General features: G+C 46.3%; 1 protein-coding gene across 2 annotated transcripts in view; it reads right to left on the bottom strand.

The window, feature by feature from the left end:
- The window catches only part of LRP8 (LDL receptor related protein 8), a 277,677-nt gene that overhangs the window by 26,367 nt on the left and 227,213 nt on the right, over nt 1-24,097 (bottom strand). Inside the window, exons 5-10 of one of the 2 annotated variants that reach the window (XM_038413161.2) lie at nt 23,605-23,973; nt 8,993-9,115; nt 8,495-8,617; nt 5,046-5,165; nt 4,793-4,918; nt 1,155-1,326 (exon numbers count right to left, since the gene is read on the bottom strand). In XM_038413161.2, coding sequence (XP_038269089.1) covers nt 1,155-1,326; nt 4,793-4,918; nt 5,046-5,165; nt 8,495-8,617; nt 8,993-9,115; nt 23,605-23,973 — 1,033 coding nt within the window. The remainder of the gene's footprint in view (nt 1-1,154; nt 1,327-4,792; nt 4,919-5,045; nt 5,166-8,494; nt 8,618-8,992; nt 9,116-23,604; nt 23,974-24,097) is intronic. The other variant, XM_038413159.2, reaches the window with a different exon arrangement.

Below are 24,097 nucleotides of genomic sequence, written 5' to 3'. Positions count from 1 at the left end.
TTCAGTGGAGCAGGGACTGGAACCTGGATCTCCCAGGGAAGTGCCCTAATCACTGGACTATACAGTTGTTTCCACGCCCTCTCTGGCCCAGTTAATGGTTAAGTATTTCATACACAATGGAACAGCTTCAGCAGGAGAGACTGGGAGAGACTCATTCCAGGATGCTGCATAGCTTTGGAAGGTGGGAGACCTGGGTTTGTGTCCCTGATCCACATCAGGGAGAGGAGGCATTTGAACCCAACTCTCCCACATCCTGGGTAAGTGCTCTAACCACTGGGATATTGGGGGAAGGGTCTATGGCACTGTCACCAAGTTTCATGCAGGATCTGATCTGTTAGATATGCTCCGAGCACACCCATAGGATTGGGTCCCATTGGTGGAAGAGGTGGGGAAATGCCACGTTTGTGAAATCTAAATGTGCTTAGGTGTGGGTGAGGCGCCACACTCCTCTATCCTGTCAGGATTTAGGTGGCTGTGCACATGCCCACAAGTACAAATGTAGGCACCTAGGGATTTTATTGGTGGAAATGTAGGCACCTATGGGCTTAGGTAGTAGCTGAGCAGTGGTTCTGTGAATGTCAATGTTGCTTAAATGTTGGACTTAGGCAGCTAAAGTATCGGTTAGGTACCTAAATCCCATTTGTGAACATACCCCTTAGTCTCTGTGCATTCCCCATCTGTAAAATGATGATAATGGCACTTCCTTTCTCCCATTATTTGCCTCTCTTGTGCATTAGACAGTAACCTCTTTGAGGCACGTCCTGTCTCTATGTTTTCGTGCAGCATATACTACAGAGAGGCCCTGATTTCAGCTGGGATCTCTAAACACTATTGTAATACAAATACATAACAACTCAGATAATACGTGTGCAAACTTGCAGAGGTATCTGTTGGTACCACAAAAATGCTCTTGTATTCTCAAATCAGATAACTGGGGTCACGTGCCTGCACGTTTTTGTAGGCCCACTTAAAATCTGGGCCACCATGTGTAACCAAATAAAAAGAGAGACACTCTGTGGTCTTATAGATGGATGCTGCTCACCATGCCACTGTTCAATAGAATGGGGGCATCCTTACAGATCATCATCATTATCAGTAGTATAAAATGAACTATACTATGTGTACCAGAACACATATCTGCCCTGGCCCATTACCTGTATATCTTTCTGTAGAACAAATCACACCAGTATATCCTGTTTGTTGCCACCTCCACATCCAAAGCCACCACATTCTTCAGCATGGGGATGATGCGAGAGTAGTCCCTTTTCACCAGATCTATCTTACGTACCTCGTGGCGGTTGGTGAAGATCAGGTATGGACTCTTGCCTATCACAGAAAAGAAACAGGTGTGGCTTTTATTTTACCAGCTGACTTGACAGCAGAGGTCCAAGTGCCACATCCAGCTCTCATTATGCAGGGCATAACATTGAGGGTGATCTCACTGAAGCCAAAGGCACCATGCTGCCTGCTTATTTGCAGATATATCCTGCAAGGGAGTTTTGCTGTGTACCAGAAGCAAATGTCACTATTTCCCAGAGGGGGAGCTGTTACATCAGAACATGAAGAGTCTGAGCAGTAGCAGCAGCTTGCCAGAGCAGCAGCAGCATTTGCTCTTATTCTGCTCAACTTGCTAAGAAGTCACAAGTGAAACACCAAGGGGTTTCTTCACTCTAGATGATATATTTTTAACTGGTGTAAGGTTTGATTCTGGTTGCTCATGCCTGGATGAGCTGGGGGGCTGTGGGCAAGTAGGCACAGCAACCCCTCCCCAACTTGCATGCAGGGGGCAGTCAGAGGCCTCCTTGGGGTTACACTGCTTGAGTACAAAGTGCAGAGGGACATGTCCAAGTAGATGGGCCCATGCCTGGCCACTGGAGATTGGCTCTGCAGATAACACATGTGGCACCTCCTAACAGGAGGGGTGGGGGCACACTTAAGTATGCTCCAGCAGAGCTCTTGGATTCACTCAGCTGATGTCTGTCCTTTGCAGGAATGAAGCCTCTGCCCCCAACAGCTCATGTCAAATGTAAAGGCATCCACCTCTACTGGGGTTGTGGTACTAAGGTCACAGGCCAGCCCAGAAATTCTAGCTGGAAATGTCACATTTATTTTTCTTATGACAAACTCAGGAGAGATGGAAGCATATATGTTATTTTCCTCAAAAAAAAAAAATGTATGCATCTCAGCTTCCTTTGTGACTGAGTTCTTACTCAGGCAAACCTCCCATTGCAGGGAGTGTAGATATGATAAAGGGATGAGCACTGCTTGTAAGGACCAGGCCTTGGAGATATGTGCTGTCAGTGACCCTCAAAACCATCAGAAGTGCATATTTTCAGAGTGTTGACCTTTGACCCATGACCTCAGTTCCGGGGATCAGGTAAATAAACATTGATATCTTAGAAAAAGTGAAGATGCTTCCTAAATGAGTGCAAATTAAACTAAATCTATAATGCAAGCAGGAGTAAGCAAAGAAATGTAAAGGTCATTTTAAAATGGGCTTTTCAGTGAGCATAAAGCCTAGTATTTAGCTTGAGGCTACTGGTAGTAATAGTATACGGTCACAACAGGTCTAGTAAGAATTAACATAAGTAAGTAACCTTGGGTCAGAAGATTTAGCCATATATATCATCTGATAAACGGTCTTGACCACAAAGGCTTTATTTAGCTAGCCTCCTTAACTTCTATCTGCACAAATGCATACAATTGTTGGAGCCCCCAAAATGGGTGCAGGCATGACTAATATGAACAAAAGGCCAAAACCTAATCAAATATGGTCTTAGAAATAGGTGGGTGTAAGCAGAGACAGGATAAAGACTGGTGGGGCCCTGGGCCAGAGCAAGCCCCGCCCCTCCCCTCCCCTTCCGCCTGCAGCCCTGCCCACATACCCACCCATTCTGTCTCTTCCCTCTGCATCCCTGCCCTGTTCCACCCACATTCCATGCCCCTACTGCGGTCCCACATTTGCTCCTTTCAGCCCTGCCCCCACTGCAACCCCAAACTGGAGAAGCTCTATCCCCCCGCCACGGCCCTAGGGCCACAGTGGGAAGTAAGAGCTCCCCCAGCCCTCAGACCGCAGCAGGGAGCTAGAGTTCCTTCAGTCTCAGGGCCGCAGATGAGGTCCCCACACTGGGGCTTCCCCGCCACCTGGCACGGCTGCTGGGGAGCAAGGTTGGGGTGCAGGGGCTTCCCCTGTCCCACCCTCCCAGCAATCCTGCCATGGAGTGGGGTCAGGGCATGGGAGTGCCCATTTTTTCAGGGCCTCCTAATTGGCCAGGGACCCTGGGCAGAGATCCCATTGGCCCAGTGACTAATCTGCCACTGGGTGCAAGGAATAAGAGCATAAAAAAGGCTCAAACCCAATCTTCAGCAGGAGTGACAACCTTAATGCTTAATCTCACCCTAAGGGGAACCCAAATTCATGAGTATACCTGATGAGGAGTCTGCTGTTACTCTTGTTTTTCTAGTTCTGTGATTTTTGTTTCTACTGATCACGGTATTAATAAAACTCAAAGTCTTTCTCTGTCTCTCACACTCGTCATCATAATTAATCTCTATGTAGTCCCCAAAGAACAAACCTATTAGTGACAAGTGCATTCTTCACCTCAAATTAATCATCAGACTACAAGTGGGAGCCTTGCTTGAGTAAGGACTGCATGATTTAGCCCAGTGTCTCCTATTTTCAGTGGTGAAAGGTCACTTCCTAAAAGACTTGAACTGAAGGGAAAATATTTAAGGAAAGAATGAGTTTATTGAGAGCTACCCAGCTCCCACTTGGAGGCAAAGGCAGCCTGCACCATGGGGGATGGATGGGACAGAGGGAACATTGGGAAGGGAAAAAAGAGCTATACAGGAGAAAGCTGAACAAAGATTCCATTTGGAGTTCTAAAAAGGTGAGCCCCACCTCCACCCTCCAAGCCTGATAGGGCTCTCCCAGCTGGCGCTTCGCTTTAAAGCTATCCTGCAGAGACCCTGAGGGGGCAGGAATTTCTGAGCAGGGAGCAGAAGGGTGGATCCTAGGACAACTCCTAGGTGACAACTCCAGCTGCCCCCAGACAGTGCAAGGAAGGGGTCTTGCCTGTACATAAAGTCTGCTGGACATGCTGACTTTAAGGACTTTTTATATACTATATATAAGGTATATAATCAGAAAACTTATCTGGAATTCCCAGGACAAAACTTTACTGAGCCAGCTCCCTCAGGAAATCACTCCCCCAAAGGTCAATCCTTTCCATGAAATTATATTCAACATGGCTGATCCTAGACCTTTTATAATATACCTTTCCAGCTCCCTGAAATTAGCTTATTTTCTTTTGCAATGAGCTGGGACATTTGTTTCTTCTAGAGCAAGTGAGCTGCTGCGCTGTTCTTTTTGAGATTCGTGTAAGAGTTTGGGGAGAGGTGCGGGATGGGTCTGCGGGAAGGGCTGGCTAATCCACCTATTTTTGATTATTTTCCTTTTTTCTTATTATTACTTAATTTTTGCTGCACTGTTTTTAACACCAGTCAAGAGACTTTCCTTTTTAGTCTCATCTTCAAACTGCCAACTGCTGACTGTAATCTTGAGCTGCACACATTGCTAAAATATTCTGATCTGCATAACGAGTGGAGCTGTTGCCTCGGGACACATCTGCTATTGCTGTAGCAGTTTTGTATAGTTTTAAATGACTGCATTTGGCTTTTAATTTTCCTTTTGTCTTCTTTCCCCCAACCCTTGGACCATGGACCCACGTTTCTTTATAACACTCATACTACTGGGTCAGTCGGGTTTGAGTGCTTGCCGGGGTTGCCTTACCTACGGCTTTGCAGTTCTTGGACAGGGTGTCCATCTCGTATCCCTCGTAGCATTCACATTTGTAGTCCCCTTTGTAATTAATGCAGATCTGGCTACAAGCGTCTGGATTCTCACATTCATCTATGTCTGAAAGGAGCGTTTGAAACCCATCAATAACTTGAAATCAAACCATCTGTGATGGAGCAATGCTGGAGTGACTATAATTACGTCTCTGTACAGTGAACCAAGAGACTGCTGTTTGCATGTAAATTACCTCCACACGTTTTTTTATCCAGAAGCTTGTATCCGGGAGGGCATTCACATTCATAACCGATCTTCAAGTCTTTGCATATGTGTGAGCACCCACCATTGTTGATCGAACATTCATTTTGGTCTAAAAGAAGCATACAGATTATTTAGGATAAAGGATGTTTTTTAATTATAAGACTGAGTACGTTAAAAGGGGTCGAGGTACCCAAAAATGTTTCAGTAGCTACCAGCTGCTGGGATTGGGAGCAAGCAGTATAGAGCGCACTAGTGACTTCACAAATGGAAAACACCCACCAAAATTCTCTCTTTCTCAGTATCACTCCAAACTGACATTTTAAAGTCCCTTTGGAATAGAAACCGTAGCCTAACATGCAAATCAGAGACCCTGGGGATATTGTACAAATTTCTTGGGTTCGCAGTTCCCATCTAGTCATAAATCTTTTGCTTCCAGGAATTAACTGTTAAGGGGCCTGAGAATTATCCCCATTTGACTTCCCCCTCTCCCTGCTCTGGTGGCACATACCAAACTGTTTCCTTGAGCTGTAATAATCCATTCCAGGAGAGTCATCTAACCCAATGGTCCCAGCTAACTGGGGAGAGTCTATGTGGTATTAGATATTCCCATCTAATACACCAGGGCAATCTATGCTGAGAGAGCCCCAGCATACACCAAGGTAGAGTCCTTTGGAGATATTCCCACCTCACTTATGTACAGTCCGTACACAGACACCCCAAGCTAACAGTGAGATGTTGACAGTCTGACTGCTGACAGCCTAATCTAACTCATGTGTACAGTCTATACAGTGATAGTCCCATCTAAAACCAAAATGCTGTCTCATCAAATGCTGTTTTTCCCCCTTGTGCAAGAGCTGAAATTGAAAGAGTAGAATTATTGCATCCTCGTAACTATAACTGCAGAGAGGTTGAGGAAGGTAGTTTTCTTGCCAGAAATAATGTTTTTCTTGTTGTTCCAATTAACCTATACAAGGTGAAGAGAAATTTCTTCCTCTGTCTAGGATTGCTGATGCAGATGATGTGGGAGTTCTGGGGCATAGTGGTTCACTTGGGCATGCAACCTATCAGCTTGAAGCTTTACTGTAATATACAGTCAGATTTATTTATTTTTACTTCTTGCTTCCTTGGATACCATTATGTAGCAGCACAGCAGAACCATTAAACCAGTACCCTTGGAAGAAAATAAAAACAACAACAAGCCAATTAAAGTCAACGGGCTAGGAAAACATTGCACCAGGAGAGACAGCGACTCGGATGTAGCATGCTTCCACTTTCCTAATAAAGAAATAAGCATGTTATTAATAGCAGCAAGATCACTAGGCTCTGAGTAGCTGTCCACAGAGTCATACTGTGTGCCATAGCTGTTCTTTGACATTTATTAAATGGAAACTGCCTTTTACTATCGTTATAGTGGCCTCTACCTATTAGACTGAACACCCGCACACACACACAGACTTCAAAATGCTATAGGTTATTGTAACTTAAACAAGGATTTGCATGTCAATCACACTTCTGGTTACGGAGTGATTTGTAGCATGGATATAAAGACAGTACTAGAGCTCTGGTTCTCTTACTGTAGCTCTTAACATAGGCGTAGAAGTAGGCCAAGTGTAGACACTACTCTGCTCAATTTTCTATTATGGAAGAACAGCCAATTACCCAACCTGGGGCCACATATCCACCTGACAATTTAAATAAGATGACTAATAAAACTCTGCATTGTTTGGCGCCTTTCTGAGGATCTCAAAGTGCTATGGAGAGGTTGCTAAGTACACTTATGCCCCATTTTACAGATGGGGAAACTGAGGCAGACAGTGGTAAATGACTTGCTCAAGGTCACACAGTGAGCCAGTGGCTGGAACAGATTCTGTATCTCCTGACTCCCACTTCCCTGTTCTAATTACCTGCATGTTGCTGGCGGCGCCTCTTATGTTGTGCCATGTGAGCGCCACTCCAGAGGGCACCAGAGCTGGTTCCCTCTGAATACTGCTGAGGAAAGAACTTCCAGCACCGGTGCATGTGGCGAGCACACACACCTAATATGGAATGGACCTGAGCAACCACTCGAAGAAGAACAGCAATGTTAAATCACTGTCTCCCAAGCATACACTCACACAGACTCCGCTGTGCTGAGTCAGGTGTGAGTGAAAGGTGTAATGCATCAATGTTCATGGGCTGATGATTTTGGGTGGAGGTGGAGACCCTATGAGTTCCTCCTGTACAGTTTCCCCCTGTCTCTCTGTTTGGGTTGATATGGAGTGACAGGCGGCACAAGTGGCTTGGCTAGGCTTTGTCAGCACAGGGATAAAGTACAAAAGTCAGCACTAGAACTTCAGACCTTGGTCAGGGTCATGTTTCCCTATTTCTGAATCAGGATTTGAAAGAAAAAAAAAATCTTCCTATATTTTTTCACCCAGTTACATTTTCTGAACTAGCCTCTTTGGACTACCAATCTTTGAGGCCAGATTATTGCTGGTTCCATGCAGGTGTGCAAGGGTGGAAGGGAAGAGCACAAGGAGCCTTTCTCATACACCTTTGCATGTGAGCCAGCCACAATCACAGTCCTTGCACAGCCTGAGTACTCCAAACTAGTGCTGCTGCTGGCAGTATTCTCCTAAAAGGATGGGTGAAAGGCTCAATAGCACACCAATTTCCTGCACCAAGGAGTCCTCCAGGAAGAATGGAACTGCTCTTTGGTGGTGTGGTTTGTATTCTCTTGACCTTCTAACAATGTTGATGCAGCAAACAGGTGCTTGTCAGAGATGTGCTTTTACGGCATCTGTGATTTTCACTAACTTGGAATCCAATGTAATTTTACACAGAGGGAATTTTTATCAGGCTCATCTGACACCATGCCCTTAATCCCTAATGAAAACCTCAATAACATAGAATTGTAACATGGAATCATAGAACTGGAAGGGACCTTAAGAGGTCATCTAGTCCAATCTCCTGCATGTAGAACATGTAGAAACTGGAAATGGAAAATACCCATAGAACTCACCTATCTGACAATAATACTCAGAAAGCAATTTCTATCTGTAAAGCATTTTACAAACACTAATTAACCCACACACCAGTAATTATCTGGTGTCAGGGGGATTAGAATTTATGAGTTCCTTGCTCCTGGTCCTGTGCTCAGATCACACATCCCTCCATGAAGACAAAGTGCATTTCTTGGTGGCGTAGAATGAAGCCTCTGGGCAAGCCTCCAGTCATACCTGTGCAAGCCCAATGACCTAAAAAAGCCAGAGAGACCAATTCTGCTTCCATTTATATCCATGCAATGGGTACAGTGTGTGCAGAGAGAGACAGAGACAGAGACAGAGTGCAGCTAGGAATGGCATTAGTAGCCACATGTTGTTATTCTGCTAGTCATGAGCACCAGAGAGAGAAGAGGTTAACACAGTAGCAATAAGAGGAAAGAGGTGTGTACTGTACCACATTCTTTCACAGGCTCGTCAGACCCGTCCCTGCAGTCTCTATGTGAATCGCACACTTTGACTCCATCAATGCACTCTCCATTTTTACACTGAAACTTCCTGGGGCTTTCACACGTGGACTCTGTTGTGTTGGGCAAGAGAGGAAAGCGACTGAATTAGATTAGGGTCATGATAATGAAGACTGAACATCAAGCATCAAGAGGTTAAAATTAGCAGTAATGAGATGGTGTTAAGCAAAAGAATATTTAGACTGAACATCATGCAGGAATTTTTTTTTCAAAGAGCGAGGTGTATTAGGACTTTGGAAAAGTTCCTAAAGAAGTCCCATTACTGGACTAATTTAAAATGCTCTATAAGGAACAACCCTGCATTGGCCTGAGGAGATGAATTAGGAAAGCTAATAGGTCTTAAATCTCCAGTGCCTACAATGCTCTGACTGAGCTGGACTTCTTGTTGTATCATACACTGGAGTGTAAGGTGCATTGGTTATACGTACCGTTAATGCAGCCTGCCTCATCGCTGTTGTCGGGACAGTCGTGTACCTTGTTGCACTGCTTTGCTCCATGGATACAGGTCCCGTCCCCACACTGGAACTCATCAGGGCGGCAGGTCACCAGTGCTTTAAAATGACACCAGGATGGATTTTAAATGTCTTCATACAATAGTCTTTAACCACATACAACAAACTCTTCATTTGGCTTATTAAACTGTACCTAACATGCTCCCTGGGCTCCTGTACCCAATTTAAAACACGAATTATATGCAGAGTTCACTGAGTATATTAAAGGGCTCAACAGAAACTCAGTAACTCTTTTCCTGTGCAGGGAGCTTTAAGAGTTAACAAACTTGGGCTCTGGGAGACCAACAGGGGGTGAGGGCTCGTCACTGAGAATGTCCTGCCTGTGGCCCTCAGATGTTTAAACATGGCACCTGAGGTGCTCCAGTTGATCTTACCGCCCATGGCAGAACACAGGAAGTGAAGTGGGTCTCTAAGCTTAGCCAGACCAGCCCGTATAGGCAAAACCAATACCTTGAATAGCAGCCCACAGCCAATCAGTGCAAGACAATGGAGCTTCCTGTCAGAAACAATGGTAAGCAAGTGGGCAGCCAAATTCTGTGCTCACGAAAGTTTGAGTGGTCTTCAGCTTTAGCCCATATGAGGTGCATTGCTGCACTCCAATTCAAAGAAGATGAAGGCAGAGAGGGCCATGTGCCGACGCTGGCTACCTTGCCTCAGCTTTTTATTTATTTTAGACACAAAAAGATTTTTTTTTAAAAATACATTTTGAAACATGTCCAGCCTGAGGTCACGGGCCAAATTCATCCCTGGTGTAACTCCACTAAAGTCAATGCAGTTACACCAGGGATCAATCTAGGACTGGAGATGTGATTGTCAGAGATGCTGAGTACTCAAAAGTCAAACTGAAGACCAAAGGGAGCTGTGAGAATTCAGCTGAGAGCCAGGCTTCGTGCTACATTAAAGTCTGAAAACATCTCGGCAGATTCAGACCATGTTTCAAGCCTGATGCTAATTTTCCTGGTCAGGTTATTACTGACTCAAAAAAGGTCTTCATAACAGAAACATTAAGAAACTCCTCTGTTACAGAGGGCTAGATTCACAAGGGAGGCTTGGGCCTTGCAACACTCGGAGTCACAATGCTTAACTTTTGAGCATCCGGCTGCCTAGTGAAATTCACAACCTTGAGTTAGGTGCTCAGGGTCCCTACACAATGCTGGGAGAGAGTCAGGTGCCTGAGAAAGGGATTCAGAGAAACCACCACACTGAGCTGCCAAAACTAGCCAGTAGGAAATGCTGACGAAGGGGTTGGGTCTAAGCCCTCCCCTGCAAAGGGAATTAGTCATCTAACTCCACCAGAGGGAGGCGTCTCCGTCCACTTGGAATTCACAGCTCTGAACCCTTTCTTGGAGTTAGGCCCTAAGCCAAATCAGTCCTTTCTGGCAAGAAACCTAGGAGGAGTTGGAGGAAATGGTGATGGCCCCCTTATGCTCAAAAGACCAGGGGTTAGAGCACTCACCTGGGATATGGGAAACCAGGGTTCAAGCCCCTGCTCCAAATCAGGCAGAGTAGGGACCTGAACCTGGGTCTCCCACAACATCCCAGGTGAGCAACTAACTGCTGGGCTGTAGTGCATAAAGGGTGAGTGGCACCACTGCCTCCTCTGTCTTCTGTGTGAGTTAGGCATGTCCTGATGAGGCCCTGCAGGCAAGACAGGTGGGAGAATGACTGATCTGAACATCCCACCAGGGCTAAGTGTGAGCTAGAACACCAAGTTATTCGGTGGTGTCAGGACTTAGGTGTCACTATGCTTCAGGCACCTATATGATTAGGCAGCAGCTGAGTCAGGTTTTGTGAATGCCAGTGGCACCTAAATGCTGAACTTAAGCACCTAAAGGGACAGGTAGACATCTATGTCCCCCTTGTGAAACTAGCCCACAGCCCCTACCTGAAGCAATGTCTTCCTCAAGGTTATGTTAACAAACGGCCTCCATAGCCGAGACTCTCATTTATATTGACAATGAATAAGGCCATGATCAAGTCACAGAGGTCACAAAAGTCATGGAAACTGTGACTTCCAGCAACCTCTGTGACTTCAGCAGTGGCAAGCAGCAAGGTCCTCTGCTGCCCATAGGGGCTGTGAGCTGCAGGGGCTGCCAGAGGTGGTGGGGAACCTCCAAGCTTGTGGTCAGCAGGGGAACCCCTGAGCTCCCAGCCACCGCAGGCCCCCAATGCTGTGGGTGGTCGGGGTACCCTGCAGCTCCCGGCTGACATGGGAGCCGGTAGCATCCCACAGCTCTCGGTCCCCGCAGGTGGTGGGGGAATCCCCAGCTCTCAGGCCCCGTGGGCCCCTGGAGCTGCAGGCAGAGGGGGTACCCTGCAGCTCCCAGCCCCCATGGGCAGTAGGGGACCCTTCCTGAGCTGCAGGTGTATCCCGCAACCCCCAGCTGCTGCAGGTGGCTCCTATCCCCTGCGCAGCAGCCCCACTTCAGGTGGTATGGGGACCCACAGATCCCCATTTTGCCCCAGATGCTTTTAGTAAAAGTCAGACTAAAAATATCCATTACAAAATCTTAACCTTGAGTACAGAAGCTCTATAGATGTTCAAGGGTAGCAGCCGCCAGTTTGATTGCAAAGGAGACCTACAGCTCCCTGGGTATGTTACACTTTACAGTTCAGAGGAGACCATCTTCCAAATGTTTCCTCAAAATTCTATTAAAGTAGCAAACCATTTGAAAGTCTTTACTGTTGTATTTCTCCTTTGGGGGCTGAAGCCGGGTTTTACATGACAGAAAATCATTGCCGCTGAATAGCTACAGGAGGTCAGAGCTGATGCTAATTCATGTAATCCAAAGCCACATGACAGCATTTCCTTGACAATTTCACAAACTGTCTCTAAATACAGAAATTATGGCTTCTTCTTCGAATGCTTGCTCGTGTCCATTCCAATTAGGTGTGGGTGTGCCACGTGCACGATTGTCGCAAAGTTTTTCCTCTAGCGGTATCCGTCAGGTCGGCTGTGGAGCCCCCTGGAGTGGCACCTTTATGGCAGTGTATATAGGTCCTTGCCGACCCACCTCCTGCTCAGTTCTTTCTTACTGCCAGTGATGGTTGTTGGAGCAGCTCGGTCTTGTGTATTGGAAGTGCCGACCTAGCGGTCTTTCTTCAAATAGTTGTTGTCAATAGTTGTAAATAGTCACCCACTAGTGTTAATTAGTTGAATAGTACTTAGCTGGAAGATCTTCCCTGATCCCCTTTCCACCGGACTGAGGCATGCCTTGGTCCCAGGGCTTTAAGCCCAGTGAGAAGTGTCTGAAGCCTATGCCATGTGGCGATCTGCACGATTCCTGCCTCAAGTGCCTTGGGAAGGGTCATCAGGAGGATAGGTACAAGATATGTAGGGGTTTTAAGCCCAGAACAAAGAAGGAGAGAAACTCTCGCCTGAAGCTCCTCCTAATGAAATCTGCACTTCGCCCACAGCCTCGATGCGCAACACACCGGCTTGGGAACCTTGGCACTGAGGAAGGACTCCAGAAAAGAGCATCGGCACCACTCCCTGGCCCCGAGGCCCAGCTCCACCTCGCGGTACCATTCACAATTGCAGGTGCTGCATAAGAAGAAGAAGGTGGACAAGGGTCGCTCACCGGCACGGCACATCAGTGGGGTGTGTCCTGTGTTGGGACTCCCCGAACCTGGCCTGCAAGTCCCGCAGCTGTCGACTCCAGCCGTGACAGGGGGGCCATTGAGTCCGGTGCAGATGGGCTCTCCAGTGCTGTTGGACCTGTCAGTGGACAGGCCGGTAGTCCTTCCCTTGTTCCCAGACCTCATCACACAAGAAAACGGCAGGATAAAACATCCTAACCTGGAGTCCCGCTACCTCACAGCGTGGAAGCTCCATGGTTAAACCAGTCTCAACTTCAGTTCAGGAGGTCTTTCTTAGAAGCAGGAAGCCCTCTACTCGAGCCACTTACCTCACCAAGTGGAAGCAGTTCTTGATTTGGTCTATGCAGAAGCCTTGATCCCATTTATTTTGGACTACCTGCTCAACTTGAAATGGCAGGGGTTGATGACCTCTTCAATCAGGGTATACTTGGCTGCCATCTCTGCCTTTCACCCAGGGGTAGAGGATAGGTCGGTCTTTGGAAACCCGATGATAGGCCGCTTCCTTAAGGGGCTGGATATACTGTATCCTCAGGTGAGGCAGCCTTTTCCTCATTGGGACCTCAATCTAGTCCTTGCCAGGCTTATGCACCCCCCCTACTTGAGCCCATGGCGACATGTTCCTTGCTTTACCTATCTTGGAAGGTAGCTTTCCTAGTGGCCATCAGCTCAGCCAGAAGGGTCTCTGAATTCAAGGTGCTGACATCTGAGCCCCCTTACACTGTCTTTTATAAAAACAAGGTGCAACTTCGCCCACACCCTGCATTTCTCCCTAAAGTAGTCTCTCAATTCTATAGAAATCAGGACATTTTCTCACCTGTGTTTTTTCCCAAGCCGCATGCCAACTACAGAGATTGCATGCTTCATTCATTGGATGTGAGATGTGCCCTGGCTTTCTATATCAAACACACAAACCCATTTCAGAAGTCCCCACAGCTCTTCATCGCTGTCGCAGAGAGGATGAAAGGGCTTTCCATCTCCTCCCAACACATATCATCCTAGATCATGTCGTGCATCAGGACTTGCTATGACTTGGCCAAGATTCCGACCCCAACATTGACAGCGCACTCTACAAGAGCTCAAGCATCCTCTGCCACTTTCCTAGCTCAAGTGCCCATTCAGGATATATGCAGGGCAGCCACATGATCCTCTATCCATACCTTCACCTTGCATTATGCAATTTCTCAACAGTCCAGAGATGACGCAGCATTTGGCAGAGCAGTGCTGCAGTCTGCAACCAGATGAACTCCGACCCCTCCTCCAAGAGTACGGCTTGGGAGTCACCTAATTGGAATGGACATGAGCAAGCACTTGAAGAAGAAAAAACGGTTACCTACCTCTCATAACTGTTGTTCTTCGAGATGTGTTGCTCATGTCCATTCCAAATCCCACCCGCCTCCCTTCTGTCGGGAGTATTCAGGCAAGAAGGAACTGAGCGGCGGGTTGGCAAGGATCTATATACACTGCCATAAAGGCGCCACTCCAGGGGGCTCCACAGCTTACCCGACGGGTACCGCTAGAGGAAAAACCTTCCAACAATCTCGAAGAAAAACAGTTATGAGAGAAAGGTAGCTATTTTTTTTAGATACCCCAAAAAGAGCCAAGAGACGTTAAGTGAACTAGCAGCAAGTATCATAAAGTGCAAGCTGTGGCACAGTGTTATTCTTCACAGCATCATACAGGATGCAAAATATAGATTTAGGATGACTTCAGTTCACTAAACTCTAGCATGTACAGAACTGCTGCATGACATTTTATATAGCAATGACAACTGCAGCAGCTGTGGAGGCATGGGGGAAACCCAGCATTTATAAATATAACGTGACAAAATAAAGGCTGTGAGGTGGCACTGTCCCCTCCTCCCCAGAAAGAAGTCAAATGCACCCAACAAATGCACAAAGATAAACCTTTTGCAAAAAACCCTAAGGGAAAAAGCTTTCCCAAGTAATAAACAGTGTCCTAGGAGCCACAGCTTTGTTACCATCAAATTCTAGAAGCTAAGTAATTGTGAGACAGGTAAGTGGATGGGAGACCTCGAAACCAACATCTAGTGGATCATCAGTTTCATCTTCTTCCTTGTAGGTGGCACTCTTTCCTCTAAATCAGCAGTGAAGCAATTGCCCAACCCAATCCTACACTTATTCAAGTTAGTGAGATTTTTGTCACTCAGTTCAACTAGAGAAGGCCTGCAGTTTATTAAGTAATTTGGGACTCTCAAGACAAAAGGCTCTATGTACCTTGAATATATTTATTTATTAGTAGTAGTAATATTAGTAACAACAATAAGACTCCCAAATTTAGGTTTTATTTAAAAATAATAATTTTAACCAACCTTACTATAAAGAGAAATGTTTCCATTTTGTAGAAAATGAAATCCATTTGTAGGAAACCCAAACCCAATATTGTACAGCTGCATGAGAATTTGAGAGGAAACTTGTTAACATTAGTTTAGTGTCTTTATCCAAGCTGAATGGACAGCAAAATGCATAAATACCAGATGGTGCAAAGACTTAGTATGGAAAAAAATACTTTTGCGATTTGAAAAGTACAGTGACCAGAATAATTCACCATAAGTTTGAAAAGTGTTCTGATTTTCACAGGTGCTGATCACCTATACCTCCAACTGACCCAATGGGAACTGCACGTGCTTAGCGCCTCTGAAATACAGCCACTGAAGGCCTCACATTTGGCATCTGACTCTTCTGACCATTTTGGCTAAGGTTTGTAACACAAAAGCCAAAGAAGTTAATAAGCATAAAAGGAACCATAAAACTCCACAGCCAGGGGTTCAACACAGTTTCTATAAACATGGTTTGAAGCCTAACCTTCCCATGAGCCATATCTCCCACTGTCTCTCCAGTTGTTAATTTATTGGTCTTTCCCTGAACATCTGGATAAGCGGAATAAGCAGCTGAGATAATTTAACTCTTTGGTCACCAAGGACCAGGTAGTCCCCTAAAACCCTATCGGATGTGAAAAGAACATTCAATTTTTAAAAATTCTTTCACTTTTAATCACCTAAGTGTGACAAGGGGAACAATTTAAAAAAATAAAAGGAGTACTTGTGGCACCTTAGAGACTAACAAAGTTATTTGAGCATAAGGTTTCGTGAGCTACAGCCCACTTCATCGGATGCATTCAGTGGAAAATACAGTGGGGAGATTTATATACATAGCAAACATGAAATAATGGGTGTTACCATATACACTGTAATGAGAGTGATCACTTAAGGTGAGCTATTACCAGCAGGAGAGTGGGTGGAAAAAACATTTTGTAGCGATAATCAAGGTGGGCCATTTCCAGCAGTTGACAAGAACGTCTGAGGAACAGTGGGGGACTGACGGGGGGGAATAAACATGGGGAAATAGTTTTACCTTGTGTAATGACCCATCCACTCCCAGTCTCTATTCAAGCCTAAGTTAATTGTATCCAGTTTGCAAATTAATTCCAATTCAGCAGTCTCTCTTTGGAGTCTGTTTTTGAAGTTTTTTTGTTGAAGAATTGCAACTTTTAGGTCTGTAATCGAGTGACCAAAGAGATTGAAGTGTTCTCCAACAGGTTTTTGAATGTTACAATTCTTGACGTCTGATTTGTGTCCATTTATTCTTTTACGTAGAGACTGTCCAGTTTGACCAATGTACCTGGCAGAGGGGCATTGCTGGCACATAATGGCATATATCACATTGGTAGATGTGCAGGTGAACGAGCTCTAATAGTGTGGCTGATGTGAGTGAGGCCCTATGATGTGATGTGATGTGATGTGAGTGAGGCCCTATGATGGTGTCCCCTTAATAGATACGTGGACACAGTTGGCAACGGGCTTTGTTGCAAGGAGAGGTTCCTGGGTTAGTGTTTTTGGTGTGTGGTTGCTGGGGAGTATTTGCTTCAGGTTGGGGGGCTGTCTGTAAGCAAGGACTGGCCTTGATCTGTGAAAGTGATGGGTCGTCCTTCAGGACAGGTTGTAGATCCTTGATGATGCGTTGGAGAGGTTTTAGTTGGGGGCTGAAGGTGATGACTAGTGGCGTTCTGTTATTTTCTTTGTTGGGCCTGTCCTGTAGTAGGTGACTTCTGGATACTCTTCTGGCTCTGTCAATCTGTTTCTTCACTTCAGCAGATGGATATTGTAGTTGTACGAATGCTTGATAGAGATCTTGTAGGTGTTTGTCTCTGTCTGAGGGGTTGGAGCAAATGCAATTGTATCGTAGAGCTTGGCTGTAGACAATGGATCGTGTGGTGTGGTCTGGATGAAAGCTGGAGGCATGTAGGTAGGAAAAATTGCTCAAATTCAACATGCACATTCCAGGCTCAAAGCTGGTATTTGCGTTGCCAATTATCCCAGTGTCTTTAATGACACACATGGGGATTTGCGCCAAACAACTTCCATCTGAGGCATTTATTACTTTTTGAAAATAAAGTCACTTTGCAGTTTTATGGCAATTTTCACATGCGTGTCTCAAAGCACTTTTCAGGCATTAACTAAGCCTCAAGATAAGTCCTATTTTATGGATGGAAGGACTGAGGCATAGAGAGTTGGAAGTGACACAAGAAGACTGTTGTAGAGTTAGGATTAGCTCTCAAGAGCCCTGATTCCTAGTTATTTGTTCTAAGCACTGTCCAATATTCTCCTTCTGTATATACAACCTATATTTCAAAGGAGAACTTTTAAGATAACAGGTCTGGATTGTGAGGTTGATAAATCCAAACTATAGATTATATTAGAAAAATACATTTTGAGTGTATTTATATGAATTCAGAAAAAAACCAACTGTCACAGACAAATTCCTTGAGCCAGCCCATTCTATCCTATTTATTTTCTCTCTCTCTCTGCCAAAGCATTTTCACTAGTTGTCACCCTCAATGGGTAGCCTACTCTTTCATTCATCCAAAATGGTTATGACAACAAATGATTGATGCTGGCCTCAAGAGAGATTTTTTTAAGTGGTTAATATCCCTTTATTATGTATAATACAAAAAACCCATTAGCTCCATTTGCAGTAAAAGATGTCAAATTGATATCTTCAGTCCTGAACTTACTCTAATCAGTTCAAATTTATGGTATTTTTAATATACCTATTGTAGAGGTATCAAAGCACCAGATGATGAATGCCATGTCATATATTTGTAATTTCTTCTGTATCTTTAATAAAAAAAAGACTTAGAAAGTTCAGAGAGAGAAGAAAACCTCAGCTGTCTGGGCCAGATCCCCAATGGGTATAAATCAGAGTAGCTCCACTGAAGTGATTTACAACAGCTGAATATCTGATTCTTTGTTTCCACAACTGTTTGTTTAGCAAACTCAGATCCTTTTGTTTTATAAGAGCATCGACAAACCTTTTAGTTCTCCCATGTCACTTTTAAAGCTGTGTAATAGATAGTACATTTATATTTCAGCTGTGTGCTTCAGAACATGCACCATCTACCGTCACCACCTGGGGGCAGCTTTTTTATGATTAGGAGCCACACTGGCTTAATCTAGGAATGATCAGTTAAACACACAGATACCCCCACACAGAGCCACATATCCTCCCTTCTCTGGTGCATTAAGGGTCTCCTTTCCCACTACATACAGCTTTAGTGGACTAATTATACTGTTATTCACACTGGTTTTACATGAGCATTCTGAACTTCATTTACTTCAGTGGAGTTACTCCTTATTTATATCACTACAAGTGAGAGGAGAATCAGGACCTGCATGTGTCAAGGAGCCCTCCAGAGAAAGGTTGGTGTAACAGTCAAAGCATCAGTGTTGAAATACCTGTGTTTCCTGGAGCCACAGCTCTGCCGTTCATCTCTTTCACATAGGTAAACTGAACATCATGCAATTTGCTGTATATGGATTTACTGCAGACCTTGTACTCTAAAATTCCTGCCTTCTGAACATGAATGTTAAAGGTCCCAAGGCACTTTCCAAAGGAGTGGGAGTTTGCCCATCTCCCTGGACAAATTTCTTCTTTCCTTCACTATTATGCAGCTATGCACTAGCTGGCAGTCATCACCGCCTCAGAGGAAGTTGCACTATGTGATGTTGTAGGGAGATATTTTGAAAAGTTTTCTATATAATTGTGAGATATTATTACTGCTGTCCGCTTTACACCATGCTCCTTCAAGGCTTCCTATCGTGACGGCTGGAGCTCAGTGGATTCTCTTTGGAACCCATCTCTGCCCATGTTGGATCAGGCTAGGGGATGCCCCTGAGTAATAAAGTACTCTCTCGCCTCCAAGGTGGGCTAAGTGTAGTCCCAGTCCTGCCAACCATGCAGCAAAGGCGAGATGAATGCAGGAGTGAAAGGAAGTCGAATGACTTACAGTATGCTGGGGCCAGCTCTGGCCCCCGGAAGGGGCGGGTCTAAGGGGGTCAGAGCCTGCCCCAGCCCACCCTGTAACGTAAGTCCCCCCTCCCCCACCGGGGTAGCAGCAGGCCGGGACTCCAGGGGCTATTTAAAGGGCCCGGGGTTCCCCTGGTTCTACTGCCCTGGTCCTTTAATTAGCTGCCAGAGCCCTGGGGAAATGGGTGTTTAAAGGGGTGGCAGAGGCAGCTAGAGTCCTGGCCCTTTAAATAGCCCCTGGAGCCTCCGCTACCCTAGGGCTCCGGGGGCTATTTAAAGGGCCTGTCGCTCCCATGCTTCTACAGCCCCGGTCCTTTAAATGGCCCCCGGAACCCTGGAGTAGTGGCGGCGGGGCTCCGGCAGCTATTTAAAGGGCTGGGGTGGTAGAAGCAGGGGAGCCCTGGGCCCTTTAAATAGCCTCCGGAGCCCCACAGCCGCTACCCCAGGGCTCCAGCAGCAGGGCTCTGTAGGAAATTTAAAGGGCCTGGTGCTCCAGCCACTGCTGGGAGCCCCAGGCCCTTTAAATTGCCCCCTGGGGAAGCCGGGCTGCCCCAGTACGGTGCGCCGGCAAGTACCAGGACGTACCGGCTTACTTTCACCTCTGGATGAATGTGACTTGTAAGTGACTTGACTTAGACTCCCTTCTAAACTAAACAACTGGGGCTCAAAACAGCATTTTCACTGATTTCAACTGGCAAATGCTTCCGGTGACATGTCCCCTACTGCACCCACCTAGGTCTCTTGGATATGGAGAAGGAGAGAGGGGAGCTCATCTTTCCTTTACTGGATTGAAGCTTGTGTGTAAATAGTCCACCCTCAAAGGCCAATGCCATTCCAGGGAACGTTCCTCAAGCTTTGAGTTCACTTACTTACATTCTAAGTTCTTTGGAGTGGGGACTGTCATTTTGTTCTGTGTTTGTACAGCACCTCGCACAATGGGATCCTAGTCCATGACTAGAGCTCCTAGATACTACAAATAATTGTGCACAGAAGTTATCAGAATCAAATGTGCATTAACACAGCAAAGGGCCCCAAGATAACTCCCCATGGCTACTAGCACCCTATGACAACCCCCGTCTCCTTAACAGGAGGCAGAGTCCTGCCTGGAATCGGGATCCCACAGGACCCACTGCCACGATAGCGGGAGTGGGTAGGAGCGGGATTAAAAATAGCCCCGCACAGGGCTCTACTGTAACACCCTGGCTTTGTGTAGATCAGTGATGTTGCCCTCTAGTGGCTGTCCACAGAGAGGATATCAGATCTACTGCTAGTGTTGACTGAGGGAGTTCACCTTCACCTGCAGCCATTGAGGCCTACATTCCTGAAGGTGAAGGACCAATTCTGTGGCTCAAATAGATCTATTTCATCCCGCGAGTAAATCAATTCCATCATATCGTTCTCCACAATCACATTGTTATCCCCCTCATATCTAGTCAATCAACGCTCCCTCTCTCAACAAAATCAATCCTCCCCGAAGCTGAGCATCAGTCCTTACTTCTGGGAGCATTCTGCGCCAAAATAATAAAAATTCTGCACCAAAAATTAAAAATTCTGCAAATTTTATTTGTAAAAATAATACTACATAATCACACCAGTTTCAATTATTTTGGTAATTTATTTCAAAATACCCATTAGCAAGTATGTCTGTAACAATACAGACACACACACAAAAATCCCCCAGGAGTAGAGAGTTACAGAAACCCCTATTATAACCCAGTTCCTGTTCTCTGTCCCCCTACCCCCACAAGCTGGGGGGGAACACCCCCCCAGCTCAGATACCCACACTCCCTCCCCCGCACCAGCCCAGCTACAGAGCCCCCCCAGCCCAGATACCCACACCCCTCTTCCCCAGAAGCCAGCCGCGGCGTCCCCCGGCCCAGGTCCCTGCATCCCCTCCCTCCCAGAGCCCAGACACGGGGCCCCCCTTGTCCAAATACCCATGCCCCCCTCCCCCCAGAGCCCAGACACCCATCCCTCTCCCCTCCCCAGAGACCAACCATGAGGGTACCTGCCCCCCTCCCCACAAAACCCAGGCACAGGGCCCCCCTCCACAATCCAGACACCTGACCCTCTCCCCTCCCCAGAGCCCAGGGATCCAGCGGGAGAAACAGCCTGATGCTGTGTCCCAGGCTTGCACGGAGTTTCCTGTGCACGGCCCTCTCCCTCCCCAGAGCCCAGGGATCCAGAAGGAGAAACAGCCTGATGCTGGGTCCCAGGCTTGCACGGAGTTTCCTGTGCACGGCCCTCTCCCTCCCCAGAGCCCAGGGATCCAGAAGGAGAAACAGCCTGATGCTGGGTCCCAGGCTTGCACGGAGTTTCCTGTGCACGGCCCTCTCCCTCCCCAGAGCCCAGGGATCCAGAAGGAGAAACAGCCTGATGCTGGGTCCCAGGCTTGCACGGAGTTTCCTGTGCACGGCCCTCTCCTTCCCTCAGGGTGTGCTGGGAACTGCTCAGAACCCTCTAGCTCCCTCCCCCAGCAGTGTCTTTTATGTGCGAGCTGGGCTCTGTTGGGTCCAGTGGCCCCTAGTGGTGGCCAGCAGCACTTCAGCCCATTTCTGTGGGGAAAAAGAAATTCTGCGTGCACAACGTTAATTTCTACAAAATTCTTCATTGCACAGTGGCGCAGAATTGCCCCAGCAGTAAATCCTGAGCCCATCTTGGACTCCTCTTCTGCTGCTGCCCTCACCCCCTTTGATTTTCTGTATACCAGCTCTTTCTCCTGCTCCTAAGCCATCTACTCCTTTTTCTTCTCTCCCTACTCTTAAGAGCAGCTCAGAGGCTACTCTGCATTTTCCCTTCCTCTCCTGAAAAACAGGAGCTTCCACTTCCGCCTTCCCCTGTTAAAGGAGCTACAGCATTTGCTCCCAGCCTATGTCTCCGCTTCACAGAAAGCCTAACTGCCTTCTTGTACAGGTCTTTCCCAAGCTGGGATTGCCCTACTAGCCTCACAGGCTGGATTTTTTTGCCCTACTGGGTGCAATGTCTATGTGGACAATAAAAATCCTATGCTTCTGATTCTAAGAGCAGGAGGTTTTCCTGGGTTCCTTAGTTAAAATGTTCAATCCCTGCAGTTGGTTGTGGCCCTCCTCCCCAGAGCTGCCCACTTTTCAGCAGTGCTGTATGTATGTATATAGTTGTGTAAATATTTTATTTCATCTCAATCTTGTCATTATGAATATTTCAGAGAAACATTTTCTTCATTTCCCTCTTGGTCTCTCTGGGTAAGTGACCAGTTTGAGCAGTTTAGTGTCTGGAAATGGATAAAACATTCAGTACACAGCAACAATGTGTTAAATACACAAAGCTAACTGAAGAGAAATCCATTATTTATTATCTCTGTGCCTTTAACAAGCCAAACTCTTACACTGAAAGGGCTTAGGTTTTAGAGCACAAAGTGCATTTTGAATTGGCTTCTTCAGAGATGCCTTTACTGATTGTCTGTTTTATGTTCTGGATTCATAGGCAGAAAACTATATATTTTTTGCTTTAACATAGATGTTTCCAACTTGTGAGCTGTGACCCCCTGGGGCAAACTAGGGGTTTTCAAACCTGTTCCCATTCCGTATCTCTGATTTCCAACTGAAACAGATATCCTCAGTCTCTTGCTACCAATTCCTCTTCAGCTAGGCCCCCCACAACCCATTCCACTACCAAAAAGCTGGGCAAGGGGTAAATTGATTGCAGTCTATAAGTGCCACATGGGACATAAATATTTGATAATAGACTCTTCAGCCTAGTAGGCAAAGATATATAGAAGTTGAAGCTAGACTGGAAATAAGGTGAAAATTTTTAACAGGGTAATTAGCCTTTGGGACAATTTACCATGGGTTGTGGAGGATTCGCCAACACTGGCAATTTTTAAATCAAGACTGGATATTTTTTAAGATATGTTCCAGTTCAAACTAGATAATAATTCCCCAAAATTATTTTGGGGAAGTTCTATGGCCTGTGTTATGCAGGAGGCCAGACTAGATGATCACAATGTCCTTTCTGGCCTTGGAATCTATGAATCTTCCCCACTCCACCCCACCCTTTCTACCTCCTTTCCAGTCCTGTGTTATTCTTTTAGAACAATTAATTTCCCCCCAAACCTAAATGCTTTCATCTCTCTTTAAGAAGCTATGGGCCAGATTGTGTCATGAAGGTTCTAGCACTGAACAAGGGGCAGGGTGGAGCCACCCTGCCTCTGAAAGGGATTGTGACTCAGTGAGGACCATTGCCTCCTGGAGCTCCTGGAAAGCTGGCTCTCTCCTCCCCCCCCCCCCCCCGTCATAGAGGCTCACATTTAAGTCACTACAGAAGCTGCTGTTTAACTCTCTGAGCCACAGATCACTTCTCACTGAATGCACCATTATTTGCAGCCACAGAGTTCTGTGCTCAGTCTCATTTGGGCATGTTATTTTGGTAACTTGGCACTCAGCTACAGAGTCTGCAGACACAAATACCCAGGCTGAAGGCATGGATTTGTTGCAGCAAACATGTCATTAGAGGTCTTGGCTGAAATGTGGCCTTTAGTGGCATCCAAAAATTCCCTCTGCTCCAAGGAAATCTTTACCCAGCAGACATCCCTTCTCCCCATGCTGCTTAGCCCCTGCAGATACTTACGACAATCCTGCTCATCTGACTTGTCTTTGCAGTCCTCATCGCCATCGCACTTCCAGTTCAAGTGGATGCACTCCCCATTGCCACACCTGAATTCGTGGGCCGCACAGGTGTTCAGCACCTGAGACTTGACTTTGTAGCCACACTTCTCCATCGATTCATCTGAGTGGTCTTCACAGTCGGGCTGGTTGTCACAGACCCAGGGCTCTGGGATGCACACGCTGTTGTTGCATTGGAACTCGTTAGGGTTGCAGGTGAGTGGTGAGCACTTCCTCTCGTCACTGCCATCTCCACAGTCGTTGTCGCCATCACACACAAAGATCATGGCTATGCAGGTCTTGTTACTGCACTGGAACTCACTGGAAGAACAGACTGTGGGGTAAAAACAAAAAGATGAGTTGGGAGATCCTCAACCTAGACCCCAACTGGACATTGTGTCCGTATCACGAACCCACCACACACACTTGGGCAATCTCTGCTCAGGAGAAACCCAACA

This window comes from Dermochelys coriacea, chromosome 8 (assembly GCF_009764565.3).
Source record: "Dermochelys coriacea isolate rDerCor1 chromosome 8, rDerCor1.pri.v4, whole genome shotgun sequence".
In the NCBI taxonomy this organism is placed as follows: Eukaryota; Metazoa; Chordata; order Testudines; family Dermochelyidae; genus Dermochelys; species Dermochelys coriacea.
This window is presented reverse-complemented; position numbering and strand designations above follow the sequence as displayed.